This window comes from Phytophthora sojae (assembly GCF_000149755.1).
Source record: "Phytophthora sojae unplaced genomic scaffold PHYSOscaffold_3, whole genome shotgun sequence".
Lineage (NCBI taxonomy): Eukaryota > Oomycota > Peronosporomycetes > Peronosporales > Peronosporaceae > Phytophthora > Phytophthora sojae.
The window spans coordinates 1,714,936-1,742,615 of NW_009258117.1; the positions used below are offsets into that span (position 1 = coordinate 1,714,936).

At 51.3% G+C, this 27,680-nt stretch overlaps 11 protein-coding genes across 11 annotated transcripts; 6 read left to right on the top strand and 5 right to left on the bottom strand.

Annotated features, from left to right (window-relative positions):
* Positions 1-1,628: 1,628 nt before the first annotated feature.
* On the top strand, positions 1,629-3,718 carry PHYSODRAFT_298158 (hypothetical protein; the record flags this gene model as incomplete). The annotated part of the gene is given in 4 exon segments (XM_009524141.1): positions 1,629-2,111; positions 2,155-2,283; positions 2,650-2,897; positions 2,917-3,718. The coding sequence occupies 4 exon segments, from the start codon at positions 1,629-1,631 to the stop codon at positions 3,716-3,718; spliced, it is 1,662 nt and encodes a 553-aa protein (XP_009522436.1).
* A 72-nt stretch (positions 3,719-3,790) lies between these two features.
* PHYSODRAFT_254820 (hypothetical protein) lies at positions 3,791-4,459 on the bottom strand (the record flags this gene model as incomplete). Its single annotated transcript, XM_009524142.1, has 1 exon — positions 3,791-4,459. The coding sequence occupies one exon, from the start codon at positions 4,457-4,459 to the stop codon at positions 3,791-3,793; it is 669 nt and encodes a 222-aa protein (XP_009522437.1).
* A 508-nt stretch (positions 4,460-4,967) lies between these two features.
* On the bottom strand, positions 4,968-6,580 carry PHYSODRAFT_327915 (hypothetical protein; the record flags this gene model as incomplete). Its single annotated transcript, XM_009524143.1, has 5 exons — positions 4,968-5,206; positions 5,285-5,723; positions 5,779-5,961; positions 6,066-6,231; positions 6,282-6,580. 5 exons carry the CDS (start codon positions 6,578-6,580, stop codon positions 4,968-4,970), a joined length of 1,326 nt encoding a protein of 441 aa, XP_009522438.1.
* Positions 6,581-6,776: 196 nt separating this feature from the next.
* Positions 6,777-8,297, top strand: PHYSODRAFT_298160 (hypothetical protein; the record flags this gene model as incomplete). The annotated part of the gene is made up of 2 exons (XM_009524144.1): positions 6,777-6,836; positions 7,308-8,297. 2 exons carry the CDS (start codon positions 6,777-6,779, stop codon positions 8,295-8,297), a joined length of 1,050 nt encoding a protein of 349 aa, XP_009522439.1.
* Positions 8,298-15,171: 6,874 nt separating this feature from the next.
* On the bottom strand, positions 15,172-15,453 carry PHYSODRAFT_408400 (hypothetical protein; the record flags this gene model as incomplete). Its single annotated transcript, XM_009524145.1, has 1 exon — positions 15,172-15,453. A coding segment is annotated over one exon (282 nt), but the record flags the coding sequence as incomplete, so codon positions are not given.
* Positions 15,454-16,496: 1,043 nt separating this feature from the next.
* Positions 16,497-20,040, top strand: PHYSODRAFT_488983 (hypothetical protein; the record flags this gene model as incomplete). Its single annotated transcript, XM_009524146.1, has 7 exons — positions 16,497-17,101; positions 17,174-17,345; positions 17,415-18,672; positions 18,781-18,856; positions 18,930-19,057; positions 19,139-19,350; positions 19,414-20,040. 7 exons carry the CDS (start codon positions 16,497-16,499, stop codon positions 20,038-20,040), a joined length of 3,078 nt encoding a protein of 1,025 aa, XP_009522441.1.
* A 235-nt stretch (positions 20,041-20,275) lies between these two features.
* PHYSODRAFT_285325 (hypothetical protein) lies at positions 20,276-20,482 on the bottom strand (the record flags this gene model as incomplete). The annotated part of the gene is made up of 1 exon (XM_009524147.1): positions 20,276-20,482. One exon carries the CDS (start codon positions 20,480-20,482, stop codon positions 20,276-20,278), a length of 207 nt encoding a protein of 68 aa, XP_009522442.1.
* A 1,011-nt stretch (positions 20,483-21,493) lies between these two features.
* Positions 21,494-22,099, top strand: PHYSODRAFT_492858 (hypothetical protein; the record flags this gene model as incomplete). Its single annotated transcript, XM_009524148.1, has 1 exon — positions 21,494-22,099. One exon carries the CDS (start codon positions 21,494-21,496, stop codon positions 22,097-22,099), a length of 606 nt encoding a protein of 201 aa, XP_009522443.1.
* Positions 22,100-23,017: 918 nt separating this feature from the next.
* PHYSODRAFT_285326 (hypothetical protein) lies at positions 23,018-23,991 on the top strand. The gene has a single exon (XM_009524149.1). It carries the CDS (start codon positions 23,060-23,062, stop codon positions 23,939-23,941), a length of 882 nt encoding a protein of 293 aa, XP_009522444.1. The 5' UTR covers positions 23,018-23,059; the 3' UTR covers positions 23,942-23,991.
* Positions 23,992-24,639: 648 nt separating this feature from the next.
* Positions 24,640-25,245, bottom strand: PHYSODRAFT_491760 (hypothetical protein; the record flags this gene model as incomplete). Its single annotated transcript, XM_009524150.1, has 1 exon — positions 24,640-25,245. The coding sequence occupies one exon, from the start codon at positions 25,243-25,245 to the stop codon at positions 24,640-24,642; it is 606 nt and encodes a 201-aa protein (XP_009522445.1).
* Positions 25,246-25,481: 236 nt separating this feature from the next.
* Positions 25,482-26,212, top strand: PHYSODRAFT_327921 (hypothetical protein; the record flags this gene model as incomplete). Its single annotated transcript, XM_009524151.1, has 2 exons — positions 25,482-25,504; positions 25,606-26,212. The coding sequence occupies 2 exons, from the start codon at positions 25,482-25,484 to the stop codon at positions 26,210-26,212; spliced, it is 630 nt and encodes a 209-aa protein (XP_009522446.1).
* Between the last annotated feature and the right edge of the window lie 1,468 nt (positions 26,213-27,680).

The window sequence follows — 27,680 nt, forward strand, 5'->3', positions numbered from 1 at the left end:
CCTGCGAGTTACAATGAAGTTTTACACAAGGGGCGAGCCTAATATCTCCCAAAGCCTTCGTAGCTAAATGCCTCAGTGAGCACAGCTTGCTCCCACACGAGACATTCATCCTTTGCTTGATTTGCACTAGGTTCCCATCCGTTTTTGTATCATACACGGTCGTCATCCCTTTTACACTAGCTTTTAATTTAGTTAGGACAGTTCTTTTTATTTTTTAGTGGTCAGTATTAACGCTTGCGATGGCTCTGCAGGTTCATGTCAAGCACTTCGAGACCCTGGGGAACCGGATTGTGGGAGAAAAGTCTTATAGGTCCTAATTGATGGAGAGTACAAACATGTACAAGCAGTGGTCGGAGAGCAGACGCTTGCGCGTCTGGGTACGTGACTATCAATGCGAACGAGGTTACAGGGAGGACGCAGCTAACACTATGATCGTTGTATGATTGCTCTATTAGTCTTCCTGGGATGATGCCATCCTATTGCTCAAAGCCAACGGGCACCACGAAATGGCCGAGATTGTAAAACAAGCTCGCGCGGCTGCTGCTGCTAAAGCGGCGTAATTTGTTTTCTCGCCGCTGCACTCCGCTAGAAGACATAATTACATTTTGTGCCGGATGCTGTATGATCTGTATATATTTTTGTCGATCGAGCATGATCCGCTCTCGTTGTGCCCGTTTTGCATTGCTTGTGGATATGCTTCAAGGTTTACAGTTCTGGCAGGAGTTACACTTTTCGGAACCCCCACAGAAATCCTATTGATATGTAGAACCACAGGCTGTATGGACAAAAATTTCAAAGCCAGCCGCGTACGTAGCTGACTCAAATACTGTAAAAACTGCACACCTGTATCGATCATTATACGGTCTTAGTACAGTTCACAGGGACCAATCGCACCACTCGTGCCGGTCCATATCAATGTGGGTGTGCTTCATCATCAAACTCCGTTTGAGACCCCCACGGATGCATTGATTCACTATCTGGCTATCCGTGATATCCGTAATGCATTCCAAGTTTTACGGGTCGGTCTACAGAAAGCTTCCGGATCCTGCCGAGCGATAACATTCTGGACCGCAAGTTGAAAGTGAAGCGCTTACCTTTCTTGCTGCCCATCAAAACTAACGAGTTCATTCCCCACGAGACTGGGAGATGGAAGAAATCTGTAGAACGCGAACAAGCACCAAGAATGAAGTGTAAACAAGTTGAGATATATAATAATTGAAGAATAGAATCGAGCTCCCACAACTACCAATTTCCAAAGATGCCCTGAGTATCATACTTTTATGAGGATGTCTCGTTATACGGCTTATATCGATATGCATTCCTGTGGTGGTCTCGATCCGACACTTGCCGTGGTCGTTTACGGGGTTGCCGTGGACGCTGGCACAACGGATGAGGGCAGTGAATGCCGCCTCCAATTCTTCAAACGACACTTCAGCTGACTCCGTCGTGTTCGGAGTTGTGCTCGCCGCCTTCGTAGCTGCATCTCTCGGGAAATCTTGGCCACCAAACAAATTTTGCATATAAAGAATACCAATACTTTTTTTTCATTTTGTACTAAAAGTCACTCGTATGAAAAAAGGGTTTTGCATTTTGTGAAAACGAAAACTGCGGACAAACGACAGGTTGAAATGGAGGCCGCGGTGCGAACACCGCCAGTAGTACAAGAACTGCAGCAGCAGCTCCAGGATCAGCAAGGGGAAGCCGCCGCTCAACCGAGAGAAATCCAAGAACTGAAGCGCCTTGAGCAAAGCCAAAAGCAAACCAAGGCACATTTGTGGAACGTTCGAGCCGCGAGCTACAACGCGCGTTGTGTCTCGGTATCCCTGGAATCTGAGCCTCCTTTTCGACCCTTTCAAAAGGCCAACGCGGGACTTGGGACGCCTCTGCCCAACGCGCCGCTGCCTCGTCAAGAACTCCCTGAGCTCGAAGTCGGAGAGGTGATTCCGGCAGAGTTCTTCCCTGAGAACCAGACCGCGTTGATGGGGTGGAGCCATGAACAAATCAACGCGCTTAGTATCCTCGCGAACGATGATTTTAGCATCATTACGAGCGATCGAGTTCTTCAACGCCGGTTGAAAGTGGAGCGTTACCTGACCGGCTATCCCATTCACGTAGACTACTGAGTCTGCTCACGGGAACTTGGGGGATGTGGAGAGCGAAATCAACTTGAGGATCAAGGCTTGGACGAAGAATAAGTCGCTGAAGGTGGGTCAAGTCGGTTCTACGAGCTCCCACTATTCGCAAAGGAGAACTGCCACCGGTGCTGCTAAGAATAATACCGTAGTAAGTTAAACCACGAAATGGTGCTGACTGCGCGTAATGACATTCCCCCTGTCAGTTGAATGTGCTCGAAACTTGTGCTCACCCAACACAGGGCCTTCTGAAGCGTTTTCTTCTTTTTTTTTAATCAAAAGTTGATGCGCGCAGCTTTGAACCAATTCGACTCCTCGACTGCTGTCTTAAACCAACTTATTGTGGTCACATCAACCGACAATTCTCGGTCTGACGGGCCTGGTTGAGGGTACGACTCCACCTTACCGTGGGGCATTGAGTACTACATGCAGTCAATGAAAGCAGCGTCGCTCGCAATTGATCCCAAACTCATCGTTCAGGAGGATACTGAGCGCGCAACGACAACTGTTCAACTAGGTTCTCAAAAAAGAACTTCAACGGAATCAAATCACCGACTGGAAGGTCTTCACAAGACAGCGGCGCGAGATCCGCGTTGGCCGTTTTGAAGGGTGGAAAAAGGAGGTTCCTGCTTCACCCGTTGTAGTTCGCAGCTACACTACTTTGCTCGATGTTCAGGCTGTCCGTGTCAGAGCTTGCACGGCAATATCTGAGAAATTACCATTAGGGGATCGTCAGGGCCAACGACAGAAAGTGATTCAACAGTTGTGAGAATTTCCGTGATAGCTTTGTTGTAGTTTCTGAATTGCGCGCTCCCGCGCACACAGGGGCCGTGGTCTATCCTGCAGAACCTTTCCACTCAAGGTATGGGGATTGGGAGTATATTCCCGGTGGTTCTAGAACTCGCCTGGAACGCGAGCTAAGTCAACGGGTGGAGCTTGAAGCCGCGACACGCAAGAGGAAAATACAAGAACTGCAACAGCAACTCCAGGAGCAGCAGAACCAATTGATGGAACAAATCCGAAAGGAAGCTGCAGTTCAACACCGCGAACTCGTATGTTTGGCGCTGTGTGCCGAACGCCTCGAGCGGAGACAGAAGCAAATTGATTCGCACTTGTGGAACATCCGAGCTGCGAACTACAACGCGCATTGCGAGTCGGTCTCGGTGCCGCCAGTGTCAGAGCCCCCACTCCACCCCTTCAAGAAGAGCAAGAGGGGATTCGGGACGCCTCTGCCCAATACCCCGCAGCCTCGCCACGCAATCCATGGGATCGACGTCGGAGATGTGATTCCGTCAGAGTTCTTCTCTGAGAACCTCACGGCGTTGATGAAGTGGGCCCACGAACAAATCAACGCGCTCAACATCCTCCTGAACTTACCATCTACCCCATCCGTCAAAACTAATGAGTGCATTTCCCAAGAAATCGGGGGGAGGGGGGGGGGATGTGAGAAATTTGGTGAAAGGGAGAAAATTGAAGTGTTGAAACGAGCTACTAGTACAAGCTCCCAGAACTACCAACTCTCAAAGTTGTCCGCTGTTGCCAAGATGGATTCAGAACGAGAAAGCTATCATGGATTTCCTAAATGAAGTTTTGTTTTCATTATGCGATTTATACCTTTCCTGTGGTGGCCTCAGCTCGACACTTATCGTGATAGTAATCTACTGGGTTGCATTGTACGCTGGCACAGCGGTAGCGCTCTCCGCTGGGATGAGAGCGGTGGCTCCTTTCTCCAAGTCTTCATACGAAACCTCAGCTGACTCGGTCGAATTAGCAGTCGACGTTTCGTTGTACTCGGCGTCTTCGTAGCTGCATCTCTCGGTGCTGCCCTTGCCAAAGTCCTGCGTCCAGTAGTGACGGTACCTGCTGCCGCTGTTGTAGGCGTACGCGGTGCCGAACATGGTGTAGTCCCCCAAGATGTTGGCCCGGTGGCCCGCCGAATTCATCCACGACGTCATGACGGAGCTGATGGTCGTCTGGCCGGCCGCGACGTTCTCCGCTGCCCTGGTCCACATGTACCCAGCATCATCGATCCTGGACGACATCGTGGATCCGTCGGAGCCCGTGTGGCTCATGAAGTTGTAGGCAGCCATGTCCTTCGAGTGGCGCATTGCAGCGGCCATGAGCTTGGTGTTCAAGCAGAGAGGCGAGAGACCATAAGCAGCTCGTTGCGCGTTCACGAGCGACAGCATTCCAGAGGCGTACTGACTCGTCATAGTGTAGGTTGCTGCAAGTTGACGCGATTCGTGACGAAGGTTGTCCGCGTCCGAAGAAACCGTGGCAGTAGCGAAGAGTAGAAGTGCTAGCGAAGCCTTGGAGAAGGTCAGCATTGTTTTTGGTCTTGGTTTGGTTGGGTTGAGTTGAGCTGGGTGGAGCTCAGGAAGTTGAGGAGTGAAGAATGTTGACAACCAACCTAGCACTTCAGCAGATCCATCGCGAGATGGCGAGAACTGGGAGAGAAACTCACTCAATCGCATCTGTACGTTGTAGTTGTATGCCGTCGTCTACATTTTTAGACAAGGCTTTCAAAGAGGTTAAGAGGCGTGTCAACGGATAGCTTCCTTCAGAATCTTCCTGCGACTGGCAAACTGAAGTTATCTACTGAATTCTTCAACGTGCACCTGAGTCCTGATCTCTGTTCAACTTCAACTTGTAAAAGTAGACGTAGACGACAGTAGCGCGCCTCGAGTCCTCTGTCGAGGGCCCTTCGCGCACGAGATCTTTCAGCCTACTAAAAACTAAACAAGTGCAAACAGAAAAAAAACTTTTTAGATTTTCTTGAAACTCACATTGATCTCACTTAAGTTATCGAACATGCAAAGAAGCGGGCTGGAGTTGCTACTGCGAATACGCCGCATGCAAGTCACGCATGGCTGCTCGAATTTTGCTGCAGAGCGCTTGAAAATCCTCGTGTGGAATGCTAATCGCATTAGTTCCAGTGTAGTCGTGGCATAGCTGGTTCCGCTGCTGCGAGAAGTTGTAGATGTCTGCGTCGAGCTCGATACCTCGGGCATTTTGAATTCTCTTCATCATGTTCACCGTAAAAACGCGCTGCTTGAATCTTGAGGAAATGTCATCTACAAGTGTGTTAATGACATAGAGTAGACGTAGAAGTCGTGAGCAATGATCTGAAGGTAAATAGATGTGTGTCTTACCGTGAGGAGGGACTGCAAAACGTTTTGCAAAAAGCTCGATGTCGTGCTCCGCCGCCGCTCCTGCTACGTAGGACGCTAGGCGTAACTTCAGCTCGGTGATTGCGTTCCGAAAATCAGCTGCCTCACGAAGCGCTTCCTCCAGCGCGGCCTGTGCAGCTCTCTTGACCTCCTGCTCGACAGCGAATCTCTGTTTCCACCCGTCACTGTTAGGCGCGTATCCATTACTCTTCTTCTGTTCTTCAAGACACTGAACGAGCCGCTGTAGCTCTTTCTGAATAGCGGATTGTTCCTGCTTCCACGCGTCGTTCAGGTCTTGCTGTTGCTGCATGGCGTCTCGGCAGCGCCGCTCTTGCTTGCGCTTTTCGTTAGTCTCGTCTTCCAGGCGCCGGCGATCTTCCTCCAGCTTTTGAACGCCGGCGATCTTCCTCCAGCTTTTGAACTTGACGTCGAAAATCATTCACGTTTTCGTCATGGCAGGCCGATTGAGCTGCAACCTCGTCTTCTTTCCGTTTGAGCTCCTCCTCTTTGTCGTGTAGATGCTCTTCACGAGCGTTGATAGCTGGTGCACGAAGTTCCAGTTCTTGGGCACTTCGGGGCGAGCCAACGCCTTGCTTGAGGGTGCGGATCTCTTCCTCGAGCTGGGATACGCGCGACGATCCTCCGCAAGCTTCCGAGCACTGGTAAGCATATCCACACAGCTCGCCGTATACACTTCGATGTCAGCAATTTGCTGATGATGAAGACTTTGGAGTCTTGCAAACTCCTCCTGCCATTGTGTCACAGTGGTTGGTCGTCCCACGGACGCAAATCGACGCTCCTCCTCTGGCGCCGCGTGTAGCTCAGAAACGATAAAAGGCTCCATGGCCTCTAAGATAGCTTCGTTTCCAGCAAAGGTTGTGAAGTGACAGCTCTTTGACATGCGCAGGTAGTCGACTGGCCTTCCGTCACTGCGAGCCGATCTGTAACTAGTACTTTCTGGTGATCGGATAGTCGATACTTGTCCATTTTCGTGCGTTTTCCGTATTGGCGCTTGCCACCCTTAGCACACTTGAGCGTCGAATGGAGCGCCTCGCAAGCTTCAGCAAGCTCCGTCGAGGTGAAACCGTCGGGATGAGGGTCGCCCATTGCTTGCACTGCTGGCCCCGTTGGCTCACCATGCATCCGTAGAGAAGATGGCGGTGCTGGCGTCGGCTCTGCATTGCGCCCTGAGCCTCCGGACGTTCTGCGTCGCTTCGTCGTCGCAGTGGGGCTGATGCCGGTTGCGCTTGCTAGCGCCACGTGTTTCCGCTTCGCCATGACGGCAGCTCGACGGCCACAGCACGGATGAGCTGCTGCGGGTGCTGGAAGAAATGAACTTGAAGCGAGTAAAAATAAACCGATAGAGAATGGATACATCACTTGTAGAGGGTTCTGTAAAGTTAGTGTTCATGAATAATAATTCGATAGAGGATCGATATATCACTTTCAGAAGGTTTATGCGTCCCGGAATAAAATGCTGGATGAAGGCCCTAAAATGGATATCACATGGGTTCAGCGAGTTAAGGAGGATTTGGTATGCGAATAAGTGAATTGTGTAGAAGGTATTGCCGCTTGCAAATACTTTGCCCTCTAAAATAGACCTCTAAAATAGACCACGCCTGTCTCTTAATATGAGTGGACACGAGATAGGCGAGGGATGACTTAGCTTTATGCTTTGGTGGGGGCCGCTTTTAGGCCTAGAAACTCGGTTTGGCCCGTCTAGAATGGCATTTCTGCGTTTCCAAGTCGTAGCAAAGCGTGAAACAGACCCCAACCTACCTGTACTGGCGAGATATATAAATCAGACCTAGGTCTCAATTAAGAGCTTGCTAGACTAAAATCGAGATTATTAACGAGATAATAAGCATGTGTTGGCCAAAATATCTGCAAACGGCAATATGTGTAGGATCAGAGCCGACTTTAAAGTTATGAAGCGATATTCCATCAAGTCGTTGCGTGAGGCCGCAGTCTCTGCTGCATCTTCGCGCGTCCGCGCCGCAGCCAGTATCCGAAGCCGTCACTATCGTCCAAGCCGGACCCAGATCCCGAAGTCTCTGCTGCACTCTGCGCGCGCGAGCCGCAGCCAGTGCACGAAGCCGTCGCTGTTGTCAGCCGGTGCCCGACGTGCCGTTACCGTCCGAGGTGCTGCCTGCGACCGACGTTGCTGGTGCCATCCGAGCTGCAGCGAATTCCCGAAGTTGCCGCAGCCGCCCAAGCCGCGGCTAGTGCCCTCCGTTCGCCTGCAGCCGCCACGAGTGGCCGAAGTCGCAGTCCCCTCCGCGCACACGAGCCGCAGCCAGTGCCAGAAGTTGCTGCTTCTCTCCGCGCGACCGAGTCACAGCCTGTGCCTGAAGTCGTCGCTGCCGCAAGTAGTGCCCCAGTTCGCGTGAAGCCGCTGGCAGTGATTGAAGTTGTCGCTGTCTTACGTGCGCCTGACGTTGAGACTAGGACCGTGTCGAAGCTCCCCCTTCAGGTGGAGACGACGCCACAGAAGGTGGTGCGTAGAGCTCTATCTGATCCGACTCTCTCCTATCTTACTGTTTGTTTAACCTACTATTCTTCTTGTTCCCATGTGTGCAGAAGACTAAGCTGCCGACGAAGGAAGAGTATGGCATCAACGGAGCTGAAGCGGATGCCCTACGAGCGCGCCATACAATGGCGGAACGCGGCATTGGGTATTGTTGATGACTTTACGGGGGGAACGTGGGGTCATGATAAGTGCATGGTGGTGTTACGTGGATTGCCTGGGTGTGGTAAGAGCACGTTCGGGGACATTCTCGCGAGGGAATTCCGGGAGGAATTTCATTTTTCGGCCAACTCAGATATGAATGACCGCAAGGTGCGAGTGTGTTCGGGCGCGCTACATCAGATTCAAGAAGGCCGTGACGATCCGCATGCTGGAAGCCTTTTCCAGCAAGACGTGGCAAATTCACTGCGGATGTCAGATGTAGTGATTGTTGACGATCTGAATGTGGCGATGGATGCGTGCGAATAGCTGGCACAAGAAGCAGAAAGGTTTTGGAGAAGTGCAAGTCGCTATGGCAAGATTTACACCGTTACCTTTGCGTGCAGAAATCTGGGTCATGCTGTAGCGTTGAACGGTCGAACATGGCGTCCATTGTCTGCCGATACCATTTGTGATCTGTATCGAACGTTCGAGGCTCTTGAAGTCCAAGCAGCCGCCCTACCAAACTGCGTAGTGATTGATTCTAATATTTAGGAAGTTAAAGGTGACGATAAATCAAGTAAACGCGTTGAATGAAAACAGTTAGTTCATTTGGGTATGTTGTACTTGTAGTAACGATATTCTGTGGTGTTTGGCAGGTGTAGTAAGGATGTACATGGGTGAAACGTGGCCATCTGCACATTGCTGCTTTTAGTTTAATGCGGTGACAGGATCGTACTGCGTAGTAGTTGTTAGGGTAGGATCGAGTTGATGTTAAACATCGTGGGGCATAATTTCGCTCTGTCGTGGACTCTCCTCTTCATAGGAAAGTTGAAGTGGAACGAACCCAAACTGTAAAGCATGCTCAAAACACACAAATAAATTCTTGAAGTAAAACAAAGTAAAAACGGATATATATATATATGATAACCCCTCATGAGGATTTTTTTAATATGTAATTACTTGTGAAGTGCAAAAACGATCAGGATAATCATTGCGGCAGCAATGTGAGTTAATGGTGAGATACTGTATGGTGTTTTGAAAGAGCGTACCATGGATTAAAATCGTGATGTTACTAAAGTATGAGAAATAACGTGTGTCTTCATGTGAAGAGACAACAACGCATACCGCCTCCTTCTCATTGGTCCTATGGGTGCTAGTTTCTCTTCCACGCTCTAAACTCAGCGATATGTGCCTCGGATGCGTAAGGCGGAAACCGCACGAGATCAATAAGACGCAACATTTCATCGACAGTCTCTTCACCTGGAACAAAGTTTAGTAGGTACGAGCGAGTGATCTTTTCCGTAAGTGTCAGGCCAGCTAAGCTTGTTGCTCTCGATAATGCCGCATAACATGACTGCGTGGGACATCCCCTGGAGCGGACGAGGGGCGTGACAACAACTCCATCATGACAAGTTTGGCCCTGCAATTTTTCGGTAGTGCAAAAGCCGGTACCACAGCGAATTGATCGACAGTGATGCTAGATTGCGACAAGTTCGGAATGTGTTTAAGTCGGAGACTTGCGTGGAGCGGCGGCAATCCAATCACTCCCTCCGGGAAGTCAGTGACGAATGTTTCGGTAGAACCGAGAAGTTTAATTAGAAGTAGATCTGGTTGCTGTTGTAGTCGGTGGATGAGGGATCCCTCAACGGTATATCTCGTGGATTCAAGCTGGGCGAGCGGGGGAAACGCACCTACGATTGACCCGATAACCCCATTTGCAATTATGTCGGATTGAAGAAGTGCAGGATGTTTCCAAGTGACCATCACAGGCATTCCTACGTAAAATAATAGTTTCATCGGGACTCGGTTGGTCATGTCATCATTAGCGTTGGCGAGGTTGTCAACAATAGTTTATGACCTTGACGACGGTCGAGTCAGGCATTCATAAACCGCGACGTTGTGTTTTGCTTCGACCTTGAGAAGCATCAGGTGGTTTATAGCGCATCTAAGTTTGTTGGTAGATACAACAATAGGCCGGTAAAATGTGTTGCTAAGTTGTGGCCTCGACACTTCGACTTCGTTCACTGGCTGCACGCGAGAGTTTAATAAATCAAGTTGCTCATCCGATAGTCTGCCCGAGCGAAGATTATCCAAAATATCAGCGTATACAGGATCGGACCGCGCGCGCATGTTTTCGGTTAAGAAGACGACAAAGTTGATAGCGGCGTATAGAGCGTAGCCTGCGTGACACGCGTGACACATACGATTGGCTGTAGGAGATGGTGTGTTGAAACCTATGAATTCGTTAATTCAGTAAGTCATAAGACCCTTTGTGTACTAGATAAAAAGAAAAAAACTTACAAGGATGACCTTCAACTGGAGGTAGCTGGAGGAAGTCACCTATAAGCAGTACGTGCCTGCCCCCCATGAATTTATCGGGCGTGCGTGACATCGATCGCGAGACAGTGTCTGTGCCACCTAACAGCGCTTGGTAGGTGATCGAAATCTCATCAATGATGACTAGAACCACTCGACCGAATCGTGCCTTCATCTCTGCTGATGGGGCTGAATTTGGTTCAGCTCCGTTAATCTTAAGATTACGAGCGCTATGCATCGTTTTCCCGTGAATATTGATTGCAGCAGATCCAGTGAAAGCTAGGGTCTCGACACTTCCTTTGCGGCCCCAATATTTAGCCATTGCCAACAGTGCCTCGACGACAGTTGATTTTCCTGTTCCAGCCTCACCACCGAGGTAAGCGATCATCTGCGGCTTAATGTCATAAGGATCAGGTCTGCCCAAGTTGACGTCGTCAACTGTATCTTCAATATCGCGACTGTAAGCGTAGAGAAGATGGCGAGTGGAAAACACAAAAATGACGTGCTGCCAGAAATTTAGTTTGAACGCCTGGGAAATCCTGGTAATTGTCGGAAAAGGAGGCAGCGTAGCTAGCGTCCACTGCGGCTCCATTGGTGGGGGCTGATACGGCACGGGTCCAAAACACTCTTGTAAACGTTCAAGCCGGGTGCGACTTGTGGTAAACGTTTCAATGAACTCTTGAGTACCAAACCGCACGCCTCCGTCAAATGGCTTAACTAATCGAGTTGCGTACGAAGAAATCGTAAAATCAGGTGGCAAAGAAACTCCACCAGAAGCACTGTACTGTTTGCTGGCCGCTGATAAAGCTGTAGCGATGTTACCAAAAGCGCTCACGGTGGACATAGCATCTTCAACGAGTTTCGTTGTTGATGAATTGTGTGTAATTGTATGCGCGACATCAATGAAGTCATCAGGGATAGGATCGAGGGAAAGATCATCTTCGGTGCTTCGATTATCCATATCTTCGTTTTCGGTCGGCATCCAGGATGATGTAGCAGGAGGCCTAGTCCTTAGCATCAGCTCTTCAGGGGTCTCCTCTGTGTCGTCTGCAGTTCGTTGCGAGTGATAGTAGTCTTGCCACTGCATTTCGTAATTGCGTAGCATCTGCACGTTTTCTTCGTCACCGGTTTCCAGAAACGAGCGATAGCTTTGTAGCAACGTCTGGTTGTTCGCCAGGAGCGTTGAATGTCGATGAGGTTTAAACAGAGTCAAAAGTGCTGTATAGTAGTACTCGTGATATTCAGTGTCGAGGTGAGAAGAGATGTCTGGAATCTCGTTCCCACACAGAACAAACACTTTCCGATAACTATGTTTCACATATTGGCACTGAGTTCTGGTGGAGGCCGATTGAGCTTGTTGGCTGCCGGTGTACTCGTAGCGCTCGCAAATTTCCATAAACGAAATATTTTCAAGAGTTGCATCGCGCTTCCAGTATCGCTCCAAAGCGTTCTCGCGGGAAACGCTAGACTCATCTGACTGACCATCTCGAGTATCATTCTGCGAAATTGTGACTTCCACAAAATCAGTGGTCTTCCGTAGCATCATTCGTAGATTTATATGAACGAATTCGTGTGAGAACGACATGGGTAAATGCAGCGATCTCATTCTGCAAGGCTCCCGCGCGGCGCTGGTTAATCTGATCCACCATGACTCCGAATACCCAGTCTATTGCGAAAACCAAAACTAGCAGTGAATGATACCAAGAGACTAACGATAGCTATTGACAAGTACAATGTGAAAGCAACAGACAACTAGGTCCGCCACGTCGTTGTGTATTACACATAAACAGTCGCCGCAGTCGAGACAGATTGGCGATCGGCGCAGAGCGCTGGCACAGTGCATTGTTAAATAGAAATATTATGGACAGTGTACAGCTAATACAGCTCTTACACTGTTTTACGTGGGTAGCTACATCTTCACACAGCCATACACTACGAGCGTGCTGCACCAAGCACTACCCAGCCGCCTCTACAGCGGGTGACCACTATGTTATGTGTAATACACAACAGTGATGTGGCCCACCTTAGAAAGGCTTTAGATTTTAGAAACCTACCGGTAAGGTTCAATTGAAGTTGAAGATAACGGTTGAAGTTCATACAAAACTCATACTGAACTCAAGTGACTCGAGCGACCCCGCAACCGCAAGTTGAGCTGCAAGCGCTGCAAAGGCCCCCGTAAATGGACCTCTGACTCCATTGGCGCAAAAGGCGCATGGTGTCAACTTGAACAGACGCACAGTGGATACTTCGCGACCCTTCGCGAAAAATCGCAGTACCGTCACTTTGCGTGTATTTTCATTTCTAATAGCTTCTTGACACAATATTGTTTCAGCCCTAAACTTACTCGAGAGAAATACCGTGGATTGCTGGAAAATTATACCTAAGTTAATGGCTACACATGAGGAATTAACTGAGATCTGGGAGGCTAAATTTGGCCACATTCACAAACCCGACGCTGTCCCTTGTGAGTTTTACGGACCTGTTCCGCCGAGCCCCTTCTTACAAAACCCAAATGAGCTGTACACCAACTACACATAATACGGTGTAGCCACTACCCGTTTTGTTGATAAACGTTTTAATGACCAAAAAAACTCTAAATATACGTTTCTACAGCCCGGAAAAGCGCTTGTGCTTTCAGCTTAAGGCTGAAAGAACACTCCAGCCGTGAGCTGTTTCCACTCGATCTTGGAGAGATAATCGTGGCACTATGATAGACGCATCGATGACCGCCTGCGAGGCGCCTCCAGAGATTCGACCAGTATTCTCTGATTCTGCTTCAGCTCGTTGGCGTCACCGTTGTCCGAGCCGAGATTGCTGCTTCGAGGCCAATTGCGAACAAAACCAGCGCTGTTATCAGGGAGATACAGACGCTCATGGCGAATTTTAGAACCTTAAGAGCGAGTTTATAGTACCAGTGATCAAAACCCGATTCTGAAAGTCTCAGGCAAAGTGCGCGATGATAGTTTTCGTGTTCTTCTCGCACCAATACAAGTCTCTACAGTGAAAAACAAGACAAAAATCGTAAGGCCCAACACTGAAAAGGAATCGGATCCATGAATTCTCACTTGGAACCCACCGCGATGCCGTCGAGCCTCGTCATTGAAGGTCACGTCACGATCCGGCGGATGTTTAAGGTCAGATCAACAATCGATGCATCATCGGGTAGAACACTGGCCTTTTGGCGCACTGCCATCGTCTTGTCAGCCCAACCAAGAAAATGCGGCCAGTCTTTTTCGGTGAAGAAGAGCGTTTGCATGACACAATCGACGGCCAAACCGCGAGGAGACCTCAGGCCTCTCATAGCCATTCGAAAAGGCGGTGGGGAGACGACCGACGTGTTTGACGGAGGCAGTTCGAGCTTGGAGATGATTCTCTTGGACTCAGCGACAATTTGTCAGTTGTTTAACTCCAGCCCCTACACGCTCCAAGACCCGAGCTGCAGCACTTCGAGGATGGAAAAGAGCGGCGGTTGTTGACGTTTCGCCACTACAGTCGAGCTATTTATCACATGAATAACTTAGCGTCAGAACGATCCCCTGGAGCGGATAGCACTCGTCTGCGAGGAAATCGACCGAGCGGTGAAGGCGTATTATGAGCCTGCTGACTCCCGACATTCGCCCGAGGACTTGAACGTGTACGTGATTTGAGTAAAGAGTGCTTCATTCACTTTGGGTTGCTGTCGATTATCGAGCTGACTTTCGTGTGTTGGTATTTATTGCGCTTTTCAGAACGACTGAGGATCTGTGCGCGCTACTAAGTTTTATCCTCATATCGGCACCGTCTTCATGTTTACACGTATTCACGCAGTTTGGGCTGTTGGGCAGCTTTATCTCACCGTCGAATGCCAACGGACGGGAAGGGTTTGCTCTGGCTGCCTACAGTACAGCACCTCATGCAGCTGCGGTGACTAAATTTGAAGTGCGATTCAAAAGAGTTTAGTTGACTACGGAAGCCTATCCACTACTGTAGTAGTTCTCTATATACGTACCCAATATCGGGCCAAATGGCAACGAAAGCAAAGGTTACTTCAAGTAGATTAGCAGCCCGAAGATTGCACGGGTAGAAATGATTAGAAACCAAATGAACTGGATTATCGTACACTCCGCTGGCTTCAAGCAACCACTAGGTTGTTACAATTCACGTATTTTTATTTTTTAATTCAGTTGAGCGGATGCTTGAAATTTTGCGTCAGTGCGCTTGGCTAGACTTGCGTGGAAGATGCGCATTTTTTCATTCAGCGACATCCCGTCCGTCCAAAAGTCTTTAAAAGTGTCTTCTTCACGCTGAATCCATTTTCTGTCGATCGCTCGCATTCGCGCTAGGTGGGCGTGCAGGTTTAAGCAGCGGTTGTAGGGACGCTCAAGAACCTAGAAGTGCAGTGATCGACCGTCGATATCTCCGAAGGTAGTCTGGATATCAAAGTTCCATTCCGGTGCCTATTCACTTTGGAGTAGAAGTTCCTGCTGCTCCTCGTCTAGTTTGTCGAATAACCGCTGTACCAGCAGCGATTTATCGAAAACTTTCAAGTGGAGCTGGCCAGTGCTCTCGCGGTAGATAAAGCTAACTTTACGCTGCTCAAACGCATCCTTCAGAGGCTTAAACAGCAGCAGTCCATTCAGGACATCGTCAATGTCGTCGATATCGACCACGCTCTCAGCAAGGTGCTCCACGCTTCGAGGAAACAAGTGAACCGCCAAGCCGGCAATGCAACGTTCAGCAGCATACACCGCAGCATCCCGTCTTCCTCGCCGCACTTGTATGTCCTCACCAGACTCGTCTTAAATTGTCTATCCTCCTCAGGTGGCGATGAAGTCCGACAGTGCCACAGCTCGCGCAAGACGTCGCCCACATACCTCTCCAATAGAATATCGTCAAGTGATCGCTTTGGGAAATCCACCAAGGCGTGGATTTGATCCCAAGTTGGAGCTAGCTCCCCGATCATACCTAAAGACGTGAGCCACTCGCCAATGGGGGCGACGCCATCCAGCTCCAGATCTTCCTTCAGCATTTCTTCGACTTCAGGCGTTCTTTCCCCATTTTCCAGTAGCTTCACTAGTTCGTCATTAGCTCCCAGCCAGCGTCCGTTCTTGATGGCGGGATAGATTCGCAGCTCGTCGGCTCCCGCCAAGATAACGTCGGGCTTGCCTTCCTTGAGTGCATTCTTCACATCACCCCCCAGCCAGCTAAATGGTATTGAAACTACAATGGGCTCGGATTTGACCCCGAGGAGCATGCATGCGAGAAATGGCATGTCGTCTGCCGCGACCTGTCTAGTTGTTCAAAAGGATACTGCTGACTAGCTAAGAAATAAGCATTGAGATTGATGTACTCAGACAAAGGAGGAATGAATTCAACATGATAGGCATTGCAGCGAGCTTCGTTCCAGCCGAAGATGTTACATCGGCTTGCACACGTGATAGACTCTTCGAATTATGCAGTGGTTAAAGCCACGAGATTGGCCGTACCGGTAGCTCGGCGCTGCGGAACAAAGGGTACCGGTCGTGATATTAATAATCCCCCAACAGGTTGAAGGTCTAGCAACTGTTATTTCTGTACATGTACTAAAAATTAGGGTCACTTATCCTACGTACTTAACGATTTGATCATTTGATTACAATATTTGGTCATTTGCTCCACTCGGATCAAAGTATGATAATCACAGCTTTAGTCCACTAGGATCAAAATTTGACCTCCTCAATTTTAGTCCGGTGCTCACCATTCCGGACCAATTTCCGCATCATGGCGCTCGCCGATGACGATGAGCGCGGCGTCGCGTCCTTCTCGCTGCCCGCGAGCCCCACAGGCTCCGAGCCCATGTCCATGTGGGTAGAGGACGCGGACGGCGAGCCGCGCGTGCACCTGTCGCCTTCGTCATCTCCTTCCTCGCCCCCCGCCGTCTCCAGCCACGCGCCCGACTTCCCGCTCGTGCTCTGGGGCAGCCATGACCATCACTCTGAGCTGCCGCGCACGTCGTCGGCCATCGTCCCGTTCCAGAAGCTGCGGCTGGACACGAACCTGAACCAGACGACGCTCCCGTTTAGGCTGCAGGACGGCTCTCCGCGCTCCGGGACGAGCTCGGCCAGTCTAGGATCGCCAGGATCCTCCGCAGGCTCGGAGAGTCCCGGCTCGTCCTCCAGGAAGTCGGCGACGCAGCAGTTGGCCAGCGGATTTCTAGGCCTGGAGACGGACTCGCAGGCCAGGACGGCGCAGATGTCGCAGGACTTCATGAACGCGCTCAGGCTCGGAGACCTCACGCAGCAGGACGAGCCGCAGCTGTCCGTCCGCCTGCGCGGCAGTCGCGTGGAGCTGGCGTCGGCCTCTGAAGAGGAGCAGGTGGATTTTTTAGGCCCCGCGGAGAACATCAAAAGGCTGTTCAAGCTGCCGTACTCGCAGTCCAGAGTGTCTTTGGCGGTGCATCGTGTGGGCAGCACGCTGGTGGTGGATGGGGAGCTGGACGAGAACGACCTGCCCGCGGGCTTCGAGGACATGCCTCAGGACACGCTGCAGCTGGCGCAGCAGTCCGAGGAGACGACGCAGAGATTATTGTACGAGAAGTTCATCTATGAGAGCACGGTGAACAGCCAGCTGCCGCCCTCGGAGAGTGAAGCTGTGGGGGAGAAGGAGGAGGAGGTGGTGGAGCGGAGGACGGAGGCGAAGAAACAGGGAAAGAATGCCAAGAAGGCGAAGAAAGCGAAGCAGAAGAAAGCAGCAGCGAAGAAGGCGGGCGATAAGATGGAGTTACTGCCAGCAGCCGAGCGGAAGGAGGTTCGTGAGGATGTTGGGGTGCCACCGTCGATTGTTGGTCTGGATTCGACGTGGACGACAGTTGCGGGATCTAACACTGGGGAAGTGAAGGAGGGCGCTGAGGTTGCAGCTGCTCAGGAAAGAAGTGATCATTCGAGTGATACGTCGTCGAGCAGCCAGCAGAAACCTGCGCCCTCGTTCGTCCCGACCGAAACCAATTGGTTTACCTCTACTGCGCAGCACCCTCCAGCATATGGAGGAGACTCACAAACATTCCAGCGTATTCTGAAATGGAAGTTTAATGACCTCAAAATGGTACGTGCAGCCTGCCCGAGTTGAATATTGGCCCTGCAAGCTAACAGTAACTAATTATGCTGCTTCCAGATTCTAGGCAGTCAAGTCCTTTTGTTTAGCAACCAGGAACACCCCGCTGTTTCGCTCAAGCTTCACGATATGGACAAGGAGTTGTCTCTGTGTACTGTGCTCGACTATTACTTAGACAATGTTATCGCCAACATCCCGGAGCTGGCAATCTGTATGCATTCAAAGGGACTCGTCCGTGGGTACAAGCTTGTGGAAACCCGGCAAATCCCGTACATGTCTGGCACGGGTCGACCATTGTTTGATGTCCAAGATGTTAGCATGAACGCGTCGATGCTGCTGAAGTTCCTGCAAGAGAATTGTTCCAGACCCAATGGCACGTATTGGCTTCATCGAAAGGAAGGCGAAAGTTCTCTGCGGCTCTACGATGTGGATGTTCTATCGCAAGGAAATCAACTCAAGTGGAAGTATATGATGGCGATGCTGTGCTATCGGTTCGCAGCTCGAGCATCGAGACTGGCGAACTCTCTCGCAGCAGGGACGCCGCACCTGCAACAGCAGTTGCAGCAACGTCAGCGTGAGCTGTTGCGCACGTGCATGAATTTACTTGGAGAAATTGCTCAAAAGGGTGGAACGGCGCATAGCTCCATCTGTTCTTCGGTCAGCGAGCAGCTCGCAGACACGTATCTTCGCGAGTGCAACCAATTTCACTCCACCGACTCAGGGTCTGGGGATTCAAATCGAGAAGCAGCCATCGAATCTCTGGAGAAGGCTAAACAGTATTTGCAGGCAAGCATTCGACTGTTCGAGGAGTGCATACCGAAGGAGTCGGCTGCAGTATTGACCCATAGTGACGATGGCAACAACGACGCAATCGAAGGGGAAGGAGAGCTAGCCCCAGGGGATGAAGAAGATGATGGCGAAATGGGCAGCTTCATGGACGAAGAATTAAACCGGCTGCAGCTGAAGTTTAGTTCTGCGTGCCTTGAACTGGGACAGCTTTATGCTGGTAGCCAGAAATGGGTTGATGCTGTGAAGTGCATTTTGGAGGCATGCCAATTCTTGCCTCTGAGCTCGACTCCCGACGACGTACAGCCACTTGATTTATCTTCCTCGAAGCAGGACTCACCGGTTGACGCTTTACTTGGAAAGTTGGACTTTGATGGCGTTGGACGGGGAGGATTTTCACAAGGCAAGATTCCAATTTGCGTTTCAGGAGCAGAACTTCGTTGCTCGTTACTGGGTCTGATCGGCGATATTTGCGCCCAGAAACCTCTGGAAGTGTACGGAGCGTTGACAGCTCTGTACGACATCATTTCGGGTGTAAAGAGGGATCTGCTGTCTAGCTTATCGGGCAACGAATCCGACATCTTGGAGACATTGAGAGATAATGACGAACGTTTGGACCCTGAGGCGATTACTAGCAGAGGGGAAGGCCTAATGACGCTGTCCTTCCTGGCTTATTTGCGGGCGCTGTCGCCACCAGCGGATTCCGAGCTCTACTTGTACGTACTTCATCGCCCATCTGCTACGTAAAATGGTGTGGACTAACGGTATGATTTGTTATGCTTTGTGTAGCCTGCTGATGAAAAAGCTTGGTAATGCAAGCAACGAGCTGGGGAAATATTTCCTTGCGGCAAAGAGGGACTATCAAGAAGCCTTTAGATGGTTTGACCGCGGCTGCAAAATCTTTAGCGATATCGAAGGTACAGCAGTTGAGTGTTATCCAGGCGGATTTTCTTTAGCCGCGGCTTTAATGCTTCCAACCTTTTTTGTCTGTGATGCAGATACAGTGAATGTGGCGCTTCTTCGAGCGAATCTGGCGCACCTTCACAAAATTTTCGCACAAGGCAAACCTGCTGACTCAAGAGAAGAGCACTACAAAACAGCTATCCAGCTTTGTACAGACGCTCTGCAACTTCTCAAGCAAAATAAAGCGGACGTGGACCTGCGCAGAAAAGTGAAAGGTGAATTGGCCCTGACCTATCTGGTGTGGGCGGTGGATATGGCAAGCCACATATCGTCCAAGAACCCAGCGAAGTATTCCTCTTCGAAGACTCAGGAAAACGAAGCACTGAAGATTTTCAACAAGGCGCTGACGCTGTACGCAGAGCTGGGTGACCAGAAACAGGTTGCTTCGACCCACTACCAGATTGCTTCGTTCTACAGTCGCATGATCTCGAATACGCTGCAAGCCCGTGCAGAGAGTTCGTCTGCGAACGAGGTTGATGGGTCCTCGACGACGCTGGCAAACCGAATGGAGATTGCGAGGCGTCACTATGAAAAAGCTTTGGACTATTTCGCTGCGTTGGAGCTGGGCAAAACGTTCGTGCTGATCCACCAAGAGCTGGCAGATCTGCACATCCTTGGGGGTCGCGTGGAAGGTGTCGAACATGCGCTGCTGATCTTGTTGAGCACATACGAGGCGTTCAATCACGCATCTGCCAGGGACTCGAAGCTCGAGAAGGAGGAGATGGCGGCTTTAGCTCGCGAAATTGTGTCCAAGGTCAAGACGGTGCTGCACCAACTGATCAGACTGAGCTCTGGTGGACGCTCCAACAACGTGCACACCAAGACCAAGAAGCTGGAGATGTTCAAGAAGATGTACAAAGAGGTGATCTACTACGATGGCTACAGCGCGGGCAGTATTGTTCCGATCTTAGGCACTCTCAGGGGTATGTATATATAACAAAGATGCGATTTACTGGGATAGGCTAGTGCTGCTATCGCAGCTCTAAATTGAATAGGGTAAAGATCGACTGGGTGACGTAACCCCCCCTAGTGGTAAGCAGGTATGCTTCAAAACGGTGTTGATCCACATCAGGTAGATATCATACGGCATTTTCTCTTGTTGATTCAATTTCGAGAATAGAGCGGCGTGCTTTTTGATAACCTTCGTATCGTCGCGTGAAAACGTAAAAACTTTAGCCAGGGATTGCCCAGTTGACTCTCTCTTCGCTGTCCTCATCGACGGTTCGAAGCAGTCTCGAGCCTTCAGGTATCGCTGCATCGGCCGACTGCGCCGCCGCGAGATGGGAGATTTTCGTCTGGTAAAAGCCTGTCGCCGTGGCACCACCCCCGCAGGCTAGAAGAGCGACAACAGCCACAAATAAAACGCTCGATAGACGCATTCTTGGTTTTCTTGTTGCAGAGCAGCCTTGAATAACGGAGAACTGAGGACTGCGTGCAGAAATGGCAAATTACACGCGTGATCGCCGACGCTGTCTGGCTCACCATCCATAGATTGTTAGGCAGTGCTCTATTAACGTTTCAGGTACCGTAATCCGAAATATGCAATCGAAGGGGAAGGAGAGCTAGCCTCAGGGGATGCAGACGATGAAGGCGAAAGGAGCAGCTTGACGGTCGAAGGCCTAAACGGTTTAGGCCAGCTGCAGACGGTTGAGACTAAACCGTCTGCAGCTGAAGTTTAGCTCTACCTTATGTGGCGAAGCGTCGTAATTTCTAGATGCCATTTTTCTAGGATATTTCTAAGAATCACATTTTAGGATTCAAATACTGTATGCTCCAAAATTTCGCTGAGTGCTATTATGGCGAGATAATACAAAAAAGCAATGCAATGAATGCTTCACGCCAGGGACTGAGTCGACGCCTTTCTTGATGGCCTTGGCTAGTGTAGCAGCATGGCCGTGGATGGAGTAGTAGATGATAGCGACGTTCGTCATGGCCCTGGTGTTTTGCCGAATGGAGCGAAATTGCTGAGTGAGCGTGGCGTCACTGGACAAGTTTGGAATGCCTACGTGGCTTACGCTTGCTGTCATTTTACGGATCACTGTTTCCGTCGTGTAGATTATGGGAATTCCAAGTTGACGTTGCAACACCTGGCAGCATACATTTTTTTAAATTAAATCGCGGACTCCGGTTTCGGTACTGTACCAAACACGTTTTTTTTTGTTTGCGCCCATGTGACTCTGGTCTCTAAACTGTATTCGTATTTGTTTGCGCCCATGTGACTGTAGCAATGTGTATCCTATAGTGCGCCCCTACCGACGTTAGAGTCCTCTGTGGCCGTGTACACCAGAGTCTACGTGATCGGAGAGCTGGAGAAGACCTTTTCTTCGAACCACCTCATTCTTCAAGCCTTTAAGACCAACAAACCCACCAAGCAACTCAAGTCTATCAACATGACCGCCAACGTCGCCATCGTCTACTACTCCACCTACGGCCACACGGCCACGCTAGCGGAGTCGATCAAGGAGGGTGTCGAGGCTGTACCTGGTGTGACGGCCACGATCTACCAGATCGCCGAGGCGCTGTCGGACGAGATTCTGGCCAAGATGCACGCGCCGTCCAACAGGGACAACCCGGTTGCCACCCCCGCAACGCTCAAGGAGGCCGACGGCATCCTCGTCGGCTTCCCCACGCGTTTTGGCGTGTTCCCTCAGCAGGCGAAGGCTCTGATAGACGCGACCGGCCAGCTGTGGTTTGGCGGTGCGTTGGTGGGCAAGCCCGCCGGCACCTTCTTCAGCACGTCGCTGCTGGGCGCTGGCCAGGAAACGACGGCCCTGTCGGCGGTGACCTTCATGGTCTCGCATGGTATGACGTACGTCCCGCTCGGATACCGCGCGAAGGAGCTTTTCAACGTGGAGGAGATCCACGGCGGCTTTCCCTGGGGTGCTGGCGCGATCGCCGGTCCTCAGAGCGACCGTCAGGTGTCGAAGCTTGAGAAGGACATCGCGGTGACTCAGGGCAAGTCGTTCGCCGAGGTGGTGAAGAAGATGTCGGCTTAGACTCGTGGAGTGGAAACCGTGATGACATTGACCTCGCTCTGAGAGATAGTAGATAATGACAATAGATCGGCCATGCATTAATCACAGTAACACAGCTGTGAGAAATCTGTAGGTAAGAGGGACCTGGGTTGGCCAGCTCCTCCGCTGCGGTACTCGAACCTGATCCACACCAATGATGGCAAATAGGCGTCGTTTGTCAACAGCTACTAAACTTTGCACCAAATACTACAACGAGTGCAATTCGTTATCCCAAACGTACACGACACATGTCGAACGCCTTCATCAATACTATGTTTAGGACTTTGAAAGTGTACTCTGTCTTGCAAGAGCATGCCCTTTAGGGTGTGCAACGCCAACATTCGGCATGGATACAATCGGAGATCTGAATTGGCGGCGGTTCAGTCAGTCAGCGGTGATGAAACTTACGTCTGGTCGACCGAGGTTGCCATGCTTAAGCTCCATGTACCGAGTGCCCGAGGTCTTACTAACGTGGTTGACATTGCAGTCCCGTTCGAACGGTAGAACGCGGCGTAACATGTCGTACAGTACTTGCTAGCAGCGGGAAGGCGGAGTAGCCCGTCATAGTGCCGTTATTTAACACAGATGCGTAAGGCGCCAAGCTTCGTACTCGTTCGTGCACAGTGCAGTGAGTGCTCGTGCAGTAGGGGCGCGACCCATTCTCGAAGAGTTGACCCTTTCTAGATTGTTTCTAGAACCATGGTAGGAGTCAGAATCTGTATGATCCAAATTCTCGCTGCGCGTTCGCCCCTTCTATTCGACAACATTCCAGACGGCCCGTCCATCACCGCTTAAGTTGAAGTGGAAGATCGCCAGGCGCCAACTGCCAGCCAACGACCATCGGCCGGCGCAGTTCACGCCCCCAACAGGACACTCACTTACAAATTTGCCAACGCGCACACACGCACAACCCAAGGCCACAACACACAACCAAGCCAAACCATGTTCAGCTCGTGGGACCTCGTCCGACCGCGCTTCTGGTACCCCATGTCGTCGCTGGAGCAGTCCATGATGGAGCTAGAGCATATGGCCGACGTCATGACGCGCTCGCGCTTCCCCTTCGATGCGGGCAGCGAGATGCTGGCGGCGCCCAGCAACCTGGACGACGACGACTTCTTCCGAGACCTGCCCGTGCTGGCGCGCGAGCAGCGGCCGGCGACGCAGCACCGCCGAGTCGCAGCAGCGCAGCCACAGACGCAGGCACAGACGCAGACGCAGCCCAAGACCCAGTCCGATACGACGTCTGCCCGTGACAACGACCCCAATAAGGCCAACAGCGCCAAGCCCACGGTCGATGTGAAGACCACGCCCAGCAGCTCAGCCCGCGGTGCCAGCGGTGAACAACAGGCACAGCACGCGACGGAGCGCGCCGGCAGCAACGACGCAGACAACCAGCAGCACCACCACCACCACCAACGCGCCTTCTCGTCCTACTCGTTCAGCAACTCGTCCATCGTGGACGACAAAGGCCGGCGTGTGACGAGCACGCGCCGCCGCTACGAAGACTCGACGGGGCGTCTCAAAGCCGTGCACGAGCGCCAGATCGAAGGCAACAAGCTGCGCACCACGTGGAACCGCATGGGCCCGGACGACGACGGCCGCACCGAGGCCGTGTGCTCGACCGGCACGCCCGAGGAGTTCGAGGCGCTCTGGCAGCAGACCCCGTTCGGCGAGGCGCAGAAGAAGACCATCAAGCAGCAGCAGCAGCACCAGCACCAGCAGCTGGAACAAGGACAGCAAAAGCAGGAGCACGCGCCCCAGGCCAATTCCAAGTCGAAGGCCGATGCTGAGGCCGAGCCGACGCCGACGCCGATGGAGGAGTAAGGGGAACAGTCCAACAGGCCTGTGCAGCCGAAGCGATTGCGAACCAAACTGACAACGGGCACACAGTTCGGTGTGCAAACCTCGTCAACTACGAGTCGAAGTCAAGGTGGAGTTTGATGTTGCTATCCACAGCAGTAGGTTGTATGTAGATCCAGGCCGGCCGGCACCACTCTATCGTAAGAAGCTACTAAAATAATACCAACTACAGTTTATGTTGAAAGTGTCCTCTGTCTTGCAAGAGCATGTCCTTTAGGGTGTGCAACGCCAACATTCGGCATGGATACAATCGGAGATCTGAATTGGCGGCGGTTCAGTCAGTCAGCGGTGATGAAACTTACGTCTGGTCGACCGAGGTTGTCATGCTTAAGCTCCATGTACCGAGTGCCCGAAGTTTTGTTAACGTCATCGCTGTTGTTTGGCGTTCGAACAGTACTATGCGGTGACAGGGCGTAGCATGTCGTATATGCTCAGGATAAACAAATGCAAACATTGGACACATCAGCCTTTGATGTAAGGTTATGCGCTAGTGTTAAAAGATTTCTCTTACCCATAGGTGGTGTGCGTCAGGTGCGAGTTTTCGCGACGATGGAGCTGCACATGCAGCTCTGCTTGCGTGGTAAGTGCATGGCCCATCTATTGTCGTTATCTACTATCTCTCAGAGCGAGGTCAATGTCATCACGGTTTCCACTCCACGAGTCTAAGCCGTCATCTTCTTCACCACCTCGGCGAACGACTTGCCCTGAGTCACCGCGATGTCCTTCTCAAGCTTCGACACCTGACGGTCGCTCTGAGGACCGGCGATCGCGCCAGCACCCCAGGGAAAGCCGCCGTGGATCTCCTCCACGTTGAAAAGCTCCTTCGCGCGGTATCCGAGCGGGACGTACGTCATACCATGCGAGGCCATGAAGGTCACCGCCGACAGGGCCGTCGTTTCCTGGCCAGCGCCCAGCAGCGACGTGCTGAAGAAGGTGCCGGCGGGCTTGCCCACCAACGCACCGCCAAACCACAGCTGGCCGGTCGCGTCTATCAGAGCCTTCGCCTGCTGAGGGAACACGCCAAAACGCGTGGGGAAGCCGACGAGGATGCCGTCGGCCTCCTTGAGCGTTGCGGGGGTGGCAACCGGGTTGTCCCTGTTGGACGGCGCGTGCATCTTGGCCAGAATCTCGTCCGACAGCGCCTCGGCGATCTGGTAGATCGTGGCCGTCACACCAGGTACAGCCTCGACACCCTCCTTGATCGACTCCGCTAGCGTGGCCGTGTGGCCGTAGGTGGAGTAGTAGACGATGGCGACGTTGGCGTTCATGTTGATATGCTTGAGTTGCTTGGTGGGTTTGTTGGTCTCGAGGGCAATTGAAGAATGAGACCAACTGAAGTGAAGGTCTTGGCCAGCTCTCCGACCTTGTAAACGCTGGTGTACGTGGTCAGGGGCGTACTACCTGTACATGTATGTACCTTCACACGTAAACGAACCCGATTATGGAGACCAGTACCCGGTGCTGCCGCGTAAACTTGCAATCCCCATCACCTTTCTTTGATAGTATGCAGCACACGGGAGCGGAACCGTAATACGACGGCAACCGTAAGCCACTTACGTATTCTTTAGCTAATAGACCAGTGACGCCACTCTCACTCAGCAATTTCACTCCATTCGGCAAAATACCAGGGCCGTGACGAACGTCGCTATCATCTACTACTCCATCCACGGCCATGCTGCTACACTAGCCAAGGCCATCAAGAAAGGCGTCGACTCAGTCCCCGGCGTGAAGGGCACCATTTACCAGGTCGCCGAAACTCTGAGTGAGGACATCCTCGCCAAGATGCACGCGCCGCCCAAACTGGACCACCCCATCGCCACGCCTCAGACACTCAAAGAGGCTGACGGAATTTTGTTCGGATACCCCACGCGCTTTGGCGACTTCCCCGCTCAGGCCAAGACTCTTTTCGACTCGACCGGCCAGCTTTGGGCTGCCGGAGACCTCATCGGCAAGCTCGGAGGCGCCTTTGTCAGCACGTCGCTCCTAGGAGCTGGTCAGGAGACCACGCAGCTCATGACAATGGCCTTCATGGTCTCACACGGAATGACCTTTGTCCCGCCCGGCTACCGTGCCAAGCAGCTTTTCAACGTGGACGAGGTCCACGGTGGATCTCCGTGGGGCGCGGGCACTATTGCAGGGCCCGACAACTCTCGCCAGGTGTCGGCGCTCGAGAAGGAGGTTGCTGTGGAGCAGGGCAAGTCGTTCGCTGAGGTCACGAAGAAACTGTCAGCTTAAGAGTTTACTCTCAACAAGTGAGGACAGCACAATATTACGTTACATTTCCATCTTGCTGCGTGCCCCGAATTGGAAATCGTTGTATTATGTCGGGCCGATGGGTCATGCTGCTAGGCGGGTTAATTCGCGCCTCGGTAACTGAAGCCGGTAACTGAGGCCGGTATCCGTGGTCCCGTGTCACTATCTGTCTTTCTCTTGGTGACCCGGTTACTGATGCTGGTAACTGAGGCATTATCACCGTTGCGCCCGTGATGAACTGAGCATGACTTCCGCATTTCGAATTCGGCCTACCCGCTCAGATGGGTGATGCCGTACCTACCTATCTACACGCTTCCTGCCTCGCGAGCTACAACGATTGCCGTAATAGCACCACCAAGGCCCCCTGGCGACTAGGACAGCGCAAATGTTGCTGCAAACCTTTTCCTGTCTCCTTGCCAAGATATGAACTGCTGCACGTGCGAAACTAATGCATTGAAAGATAAGTGCGGACAAGTTTTTTTTTTACTGAAAAGTGTAAATGCAGCTATAAGATAGAAGCGACACTCAATCTATGTAGTATTGTGCGTTTCATGCATTGGCGGAGACGACTTATATAATATATATCGTCGATATATATATAATATATTGACGATTTAGAGGACGACATGTACGGGATTACGTTTCAGTGATATGAAAGAAGAATTGCCAGAAGCGCAACGAGCTAATGGTGAAAAGCAACGAATGAATGGTTGGTTGAATCATCCACCATACGTTTTCGCAACTCGCCAAACTGCAAGTTACTTGTTAGATAGTTTCTCAAAGCAGTATTTGTATACAGCAACGGAAAAATCATGTGCTATGAACCGTACTATGGGGAATAGTTTCCTCTCGAAGCGCCAAGTACTTGTAAGTACAGCAGAATGCTAAAGACACTCTGCTGTTTCTTCAACCCATGGCATTAATGCAATGATCTCAAACCAAATTCGTGGAGACTGACTGTTCTACACATTAGAATATCCCCCAACCAGCGAGGCGTTCATAGTGTCCCTCTGTGGCGTAGATCAGCACTTTGACGTGGTAAGTTCTGGCCGTGACAACTAATTTGTGCTTTGCCACCGGAACGACTGGCGAGGACGAGATGACGCTCGAATCCTATGGCTAATGGTGCTGACACAAAAAGGCAGCCGCACGGCTAGCGCGGCAACATCAACTCCAGCACGCAAGACCACTCTAACGCCACGACCGCTGCGAACGACTAGTTTTCAAGTTGGTAGGAGTGTCTGTGACGCGCGTCTCGTCGACTAGAAGACGTGGCCACGCTACCAAGTGTAGCATATCGACGTAAGTATGTAGGATATCAACATATTGACAGATATGATAGCAGTGTTGCACATCTTGCGACGCCAACAACTTCAGGGCCCGAAAATGACAAGACATGCTAAAATGCTGCATTTACTAAGAACTTATATAATCCGCCAGAATTTTCATA